The sequence below is a fragment of the Nansenia antarctica genome (genome assembly GCF_963989245.1).
Source record: "Nansenia antarctica genome assembly, chromosome: 12".
Lineage (NCBI taxonomy): Eukaryota > Metazoa > Chordata > Actinopteri > Argentiniformes > Microstomatidae > Nansenia > Nansenia antarctica.
Genome location: NC_137682.1, coordinates 12,299,674 through 12,307,692, shown reverse-complemented (window position 1 = coordinate 12,307,692; position 8,019 = coordinate 12,299,674). Strand labels below are relative to the sequence as shown.

The 8,019-nt window shown below is 45.0% G+C and overlaps 1 protein-coding gene across 1 annotated transcript in view; it reads right to left on the bottom strand.

Annotated features, from left to right (window-relative positions):
• Positions 1–628: 628 nt before the first annotated feature.
• The window catches only part of tm9sf1 (transmembrane 9 superfamily member 1), a gene marked incomplete at its 3' end in the record, with an annotated part of 10,318 nt that continues 2,927 nt past the window's right edge, over positions 629–8,019 (bottom strand). The window contains exons 5-8 of the mRNA XM_080542671.1: positions 6,925–7,079; positions 4,970–5,155; positions 3,684–3,957; positions 629–1,022 (exon numbers count right to left, since the gene is read on the bottom strand). Of these exons, the coding sequence (XP_080398797.1) occupies positions 629–1,022; positions 3,684–3,957; positions 4,970–5,155; positions 6,925–7,079 (1,009 nt within the window). The remainder of the gene's footprint in view (positions 1,023–3,683; positions 3,958–4,969; positions 5,156–6,924; positions 7,080–8,019) is intronic.

The window sequence follows — 8,019 nt, the reverse complement described above, 5'->3', positions numbered from 1 at the left end:
TTTAGCAACTGACTGTCTGCATTGGTGCAGTTGCATTGCTAGGAACACCTATGACAGAGCCCAATAATGGGATTTTTCCTGGATTCACTGCACCGATCTCATCTCTCATAGGAATCCATTGGCCGGCCAGTAGTTCACTTCATCCAGTTATATGTTATTATCAATGGTATCAACACAACTCCAGCCATTGACGATCTGTAAAATAATCCTATTGAAGAAGACCATGCGTTGATCCGATTGGCTAATGCCTACCAAGCTCATAGGAAGTCCCACCCTAGTTGAGTACATGCCATCACACATGCTGTCACAAGTGCAATGATTGGAAAAGATAGCACGTGCCCTTCTAACTCTATGGTGGGGATAAGCAACAGGGCCAATGTTACACCTAAACTATCAGAGGCCAAGCTGGAGCTCTCACCATGACACCTATTATCCAATCCTCTCTGATCTCCACAAGTGCATGAGGGGGGGGGGGAGGAAGAAGGGAAGGGGTTAGAACTGATTAATTTAAGGGATCGCAGCCAACAATATGGGAATATGGGGGCCTCATCTCCTCTCCTCTTCTCCCCTCAACCCACCACACCCCGCCCCTCCACCCACCACCTCCTCCTCCTCTTCCGCGATCCGTTCAGTCCATCTTGAGGCTGCGGTAGATGTAGCGGATGAACGCCAGCGAAGCCCAGAAGGACACGGTGCCCAGCATGAGGGAGAACACCAGCGCCGTGAGCAGCGAGTAGCCGAAGAACTCGGCGCTCTGCACCAGTCCGCTCATGCTGGAGCGGTTGCGGTAGTAGAAGAGCGAGTAGACGAAGATGAAGAGGCCCGTGGAGCCCGTGCTCAGGACGCTGCGCCACCACCAGCGGTAGTCCTCGCCCGACAGCAGGAAGTAGGTGAGCGCCACCGAGATGCAGGCGCCGACGGAGAGGAGGATGGCGAAGACGCAGAGGAGGATGCCGTAGAGGGTGTAGTGCTCGCGGCCCCACACCGTGGCGAAGATGTAGTACAGCTCCACCGAGATGGCACTGTAGAGGAGGGAGGGAGGGAGGGAGTGGTAAATGGTAAATGGTAAATGGACCTCACTTATATAGCGCCTTTATACAACAGTTAGTTCCGACCAAGTAATTTGATTGGACAAGAGGCATTCCATGAGTGCTGATGATATACAGTATAACAGCACTGGGACCTTTAACTATGTGTATCACTCCGCCGCACAGATGTTCTACTAAATGACCGTTAATTAGACTACATGTTTGTGTTCAGGTTACTAGGCAACAGTCCATTTGAAGTTCAGTTGCGGAACTATTTTATTTTTATTTTTATGATTAAATAAACAAACATATCATAATCTGTTGTCGCTTATTACTGTTAACTAATAAATCGTGCTGTAGAACTGTTGTATAAAAGCAATATCACACTCGAGGTCATGCCTCGTACCTACGACCGAATCACAGCCGTGCTGATATTCAGTATAACACACTCTCTCTCGTGTGATATTGCTTAATTATCCAAAGCGCTTTTACAACGGCCTCTCATTCACCCATTCACACACACGTTCACACACCAATGGCGGCCAAGCTACCACGCAAGGCGCCGGCCCGCTCACTGGGAGCAATTTGGGGTTCAGTGTCTTGCCCAAGGACACTTCGACATGTGGCCAGCCGGGGCTCGAACCTGCCAACCTTGAGATCATTAGACGGCGGTTCTACCTCCTGCGCCCCAACAGGAGTGGGGGGAGAAGGGGGGTGAGGGTGGTAGACAAAGACAAAAGTAGTGTCCTATTCAGAAAGAACACCTAGCACCATACTCCCTAAGCCCTTTGAGAAGATTTGAAAGGCCTGGATAGGTATGCTGGCTAAGCTATCCACCTATCAGCAGGCACAGTGGAGCTTCTGCCATCTTGCTTATACCTATCTAATCTTTTCAGATCTACAAATAGTCTAGGGTGAATGGGCTAGGGGTTGTTTCTGGACAGGGCCAACTTCCTAGCAGCAGTCTGATTGACTGATTGACCGGAGGCTGGTCAAGGTAGAAATCGTTGGACGGGCTGATTGTAATGCATGAAATGGAATGAGCAATTCCTCATTTTTATTCCATGCATTACAATGTGCCTGATTTCTACCTTCACCACAATGAATCTGATTTCTACCTTTACTACCTCATCATGTGGATTTAGTAAAGTATAGGATTGGTGTATGCATGGAGTTTCCATCATATTTCTTAAACCTATCCTTGACACTTCCTTGGGGAATTGAACGAGTGCAAAATTCAGGGAGAGCGGTAGAGAATTGGACCGCATTCCTTGTATGAAAACTTTCTCTAAGTGCATTCTACTTTTTTCATGATCACTAATTGAACATGACTTCATTGATCAATCCAAACTTGTCACTGCATTATTTTTACCAATCAAGTTAAAACCATAGAGTTGTTCTATATCTAACAGTGTCCAGTCCTTTCAATCAAACTAAAGGCACATTCTATTGCAGTTGTAGAGTACCAGTTCAGTGCAATTTGGCTAGGGATGGGAATTGATAAGACGTTATTGATATTGATAAGACTACCACTGCTAGCATAAAGGTACAAACTTAACAGTCTTACTGTATTTGTCTTATTTGTTCTACACTAAGAAACATCACATGGTCCTTTTCTTAAAAGGATATAACTTTGAAAAGAAATATGAGCTACATGAAATCTAAACTATATGAAATATGAGCTATATGAAATACGAGTAGCTGGCTGTAGCTTCTGAGCTATCTGTACCAACGATCCATCTGTCAACATCTAAAATGGATGAAATGGAAGAATATTTGTACAGCATTCGTTTTCATTTAGGGTTTCTTAGTCTGCTAAGCCTGCCTGCGTGGCACTAATTTATTAGCATAGGATATTTACCCTCAGACGGACGTGTTGCTCGCTTGGGAAGCAGTGGCAAGCGTAGCGTGTTAAAAACATGGCATTCCTGTAGTTTTATTCCATGTTGCGTCGAAAGATGTTTTAGCATATTGTTGTTGTTTCCACCCTTACTTGAAATTAGAATTTTACAGATGTTAGAAGTAGCAAGACGTTGTCATTGGCTTTTGGCGTATGCGCAAAACATGCCGGCATCGCTATGAGAATCGATAACCCCGGATGTTATTGATACCGATGCATCGAAACATTTGTTACCGGTTCTCAACTGGAACTGGTTCTCGATTCCCATCCCTAAATTTGCCTGAATCGTTAAATGTGAAAGGTTCTCCAACGTTTGTAGCCTGTAGGCCCGAGAACGTCTACATTTACATTTTCACATTTTTGGCATTTAGCAGATGCCTTATTCCAAAGCGACTTACAATCAATACATTTGACTAAGGAAGTGAATCATCAGTACAAGGGGGGCAGTAGAGTCTTAGGAGGCATAGTATGAAAAGTAGGAAAAGTAGGTGTCTCAGGAGACGTAGTGCTGGGGGGTGGTAATGTCATAAAGTGTATCCCAGCCTTAGAGGTAGACTCTGGGATATAACACCCTTGAAAACAGAGCAACTTTCAGTGTCAAACACTAAACAGCTGCCTGGATGAGAACCACAGTCATTTAAGTTTTACTAGATGCAAAACTTTTGATGAATGGACTCGCAATGACGCTACGGTAGTTTTTGCTGTGTGTTTACCACACACACACACAGACACAAACACACACACACACAACACACCTGAAGGGCAGGAAGCCTCCGATGGCCATGTGCACGGCCGTGTGCTTGTACCAGGGCTGCTGGGGAATCTGCCGGGGGATGTTGCGGGTGCGGCATGGCGCCTGAAAGCTGCCCGCCCGATTCTTGCCCACGATGCCCCCGATGACGGTGAGTGGGAAGCCCACCAGGACCCAGGCCCCCAGCAGCAGCAGCACCGTAGAGGCTGGCAAGGCCTGGGTGGAGCCGCTCCACCAGTGGACAGAGTTGACCACGCTCCAGGTCAGGAACAGAGGGGCTGAGGGGGAGGGAGGGAGGGGGGGAGGGTGGTAGAGTGGGAAGGAGGAAGAGAGGGGGGGGGAGTTAGACAGGATGGATAGTGGTCCAGGATGGAGGGGGGGTGGGACATTGGAACATGTGCATGTGTGTGCATGCAGCAGATATCAGGTATACTAGCGCAGTGTAAATATAATAGAAACATCATGTGAGAAGAACAGTGAATACCTGTACACCTTGTCTACATGCTCCTTGAGATTGAAACTCTTAAAAACAGACTTGTACAACTGATATGTAGGGATATGACAGAATATACACAACTAATATGACCAAATCAGGTGAATGCTTTATGTGAATTTCGGTGCGTGTGAAAGTATCAACATTTATGTCCCAATGGGGATAAAGCGGTGTAAGTCAGTCAGTAATTAAGTAAAGTCCCATTCACAGAAGTTACCTACAGTAGGAATTTAGTGGGTTCAAGATGAGCAGGGTTCTGCCTTGTACCCATCTACACCAGTTCTACCCTGCAATTTAGTGGGTCTGTACTTTTCACACAAAAGATGTCACTTAGGTCTTTGCACAGCAATGGTTGAATGTTTACGTTTAACGTTGCATTCTTTGCAACATGTGCATCAATGTCATTGCAACGTTCATTGCAACACCACTGTACTGGTGGTGAATAAAAATGACAGAGCCTGAAGCAGATTAAATGATGAGTACTATATTTGGTATTTGGTGTAGAACAATCGATGGCGACAAAATAAGTTATTAGTCAAATTCAAAAGTAGTTTGTGAGTTTTCCTTCCAGTGGAACAATTTTGTATTTGGGGCCTCACAAACGACTTCTGAAACAGTAGCAAAGGTCTGGACTCTGGAGCTCTGCAATTGCTGGGGAGGAATTTAGTGGGTAGAACGGTTCACATCGAAACCACGCACCCACCCACGTTCAACCCATTCCTACATTCCTCATTTAAGTGAGTGAGCGAGCGCCTAAACAAGTGAGTGAGTAATATGGCAGATTCTATGTGTCTCACCAGAGAAGAGCGAGGAGGTGAGGATGATGTTCCAGACCCAGCGCTGCCCGTGGATCTGCGTGTAGAAGCTGCAGGAGCAGAACCCCGACACACAGCTCGTCAACGCGTACAGCACGATGGCCGCCGAGTTGATGGCGCCATGGCGATGCACGTTAAACATTCCCAGCAGCGCCATGACGATGATTCCTACGGGCATCAAGAGAACACGTTGAGTCCAATGGGAGAACAGAGGAGGAGGGGCCTGTTGGGGAAAATATCTCACCGTTCTAGCGAGACTACAGTGTTTTCCCATGTGTCCATATTATCCACCCTTCTCTCTGCAGTGTGGACTTGTGCACCCTCCCACATGGATTTAACACCATAGGATTGGTGTAAGAGCCCATGCATGCGCACAGCCTGTCCTATGCTTTTAAATCCATGTAGAGGAGTGCACACTTCAGGGAAAAGGGTGGAGAACTTAGACACATTGCAGGTCGCCAGAGTATCTGTGTACATTCACACCCAACACAAACACACGTAGGTAGACATGCAACCAAGAAGCATGTCAAGCTAACTCCCAGCAAAAATATAAGTAGGTTTAACATTTAAAACACAATCAGTAGAACTCAACCCTGATCTATACTCTATACATTTGTCATTGTGTTGTGATTCAGTATTTTGAGCTATGGTAGGATGATGTAAGGTGGTGTAAGGTGGCTCAATTCATAGTTTGCACGTGTCGTCACGGCATAATGGAAACGCCCACCTGGCAGGCAAAACAAATCTTTCTTCCGCTGCCTGCCAGCTATTTTATCAGGTTTTTTACCAAGTAATTAGTTGTTTGACAAAATGCTGGATAGTTGCTGTGCAATCGGGTGCACTAACCGACGAGGAGACGACCCTGGGTTGTGCTTCTACAGATTTCCGTCAGAAAAAGATTGTGGATTTGTGCTATTAGACGTGTCTCAGTCCCTGTGGAGGGCAAACCATCAAAGTACACACGTCTCTGCAGCGAACATTTCAAAGATAAGCTCAAGTAAACACTGATTATTTTAATTATTTACATACTTTAGCCACTTTACTCTATTATACTGAGCCAATTACCACTATTGCACTATTGTCACCCCTGTACATTGTACCGTACATTTCAAATCTTTTATCTAGTATTTTGTGTATATATAGTTATTTTTAATCTTGTCGTATCATATTGTTATTTATTGTTTTTGTTTGCTATGCACCGTGGATGAGAGGGAAACACAATTTCAGCCCTCTGTATGTCTGTACATATACTGGATTGACAATAAAGCTGACTTTGACTTTGACTAATTATTCTATTTTTAGTCATTATCTTTGCATAATCGTTCTGACATGGTTTGTTTTTGTGGACGCTACCAGCTTGGAGTTGGTTGTGTAGGTCCTTTAGCTAGCTAGCTAACATTAGCATTATTGACCCATCCAGATCGAAAAAACAGATAACTGTCTATACTTTTGTACGCTTTCATCCTGGCGGCAGTGTAAGGGGAAGGATTCTCCACAAGATATACAGTATGTAAACATCACCAAACTGCAGCTCGGGCAGCGACTTCAATACTGCGGCAGGTGCTGTATATGGAAGTGTCCAAAATGTGTAGTTTGTTCACATATCTTTGTTTTTCTTCTTTTGAGAGGTGATCTAAATAATCGTTGCTTGAAACAGGTGGGAAAATGACAGGTCAGTGCTGCAGTTCTACGGAGTTTCCACTATGTTTTGCCCGCCAGGGCTCTGCGCCAGTCACGTGACTGCAAACTATGAATTGTGATTCAGCAAAAAACTGGTGTTGAACTACGTTTGGGCCTCTATCAGAATTCTCAAACCGGGTCTTCTAGCCTAAAATACTTGCTACACTGTTTATATGGCACAGTGACACTGCGAAACGAGCACAGCCAGACCCTAAGTTTTACACCAAAATACCCCCCCCCCCCCAGTACATGCTCACCTGTGGCCAGGGTGAGGAACTGAGCCCCCACCCCTAGGACTGCACACAGCAAGCTTTTGTAAGGAGGAAATCGAAAGACATCTGTGTGTATAATCTTCCAGCCGTTGTCGCCTTGGTCCAAATCGTCACAGCCGCCGTCCTCTTCCACATTGTACCTGTGGCAAACAACAGACAAAATACATTGGGGGCTTGAGAGTTGGAAATGGCACGATGCACACACTCAGTGACAACAAGGAGGAACTGAAGAGAGTGCCATATATTCCTATTGTTATCTGATTTTTCTTTAAATCATTGTTACAAGCGGGGCACATGTTACCACTCAGAAATAGCTGAATAACATCCATTCATTCAGGACACTTACATTGTTGAATTGAAATGGTAATACGTTAGGTTTGGCGTTAATGGATGCCTCCGCTCTGATACAGTTAAACAACAACAATATAGAAATAATATACTGTACATAGCAAGGAGCCCATAAGGGTTCCCACACCATCTGAAACATCAAATTCAAGCACCTTTCAAGCTTTTTCTCAAATTCACAAACTTTCAAGGATTGCAAGGACCCGTGGGAACCTAGGTAGATAAAACACAGAGCGAACCTGCAGGTGGAAGCTGGGGTGGTGGGTGGGATGCCCGAAAAATGCACTCTCATAGCCAGTGGCGAACAACTGCTCAGATGTGGTGGAGTCTGAGCATAACTCGGCTCTCATAGCCTGTTCCATGAAAATGTGACTTATGATTTGCATAACGTGAGATCAGCTGTGGGCCAACTGCTAAAGTCTCGAATTTGAAGAGACTATCTGTATTCCTGACTGCTGTTGGTCAATGGTCATACCTCATGAGCTTAGTACTGTCTTACACCAAAAACAAAACAAATATAAGGTTGTATGAATCCATAATTTGCTTTTGTTGCAATTTGTCTTTGCCAACAGACATTGTATAGCTTCAGAATATATACTACAGTACATCTATGTATTTCAGTGGTGGCATTTCCCCTCATCTTACCAAATAAAGTGTTATGGTAGCAGTTGAAATTACAGATTGGAGCTTTATTTGAAACCCCTATAGGGAGGAAGGAGTTAAGGTGGGAGGGAG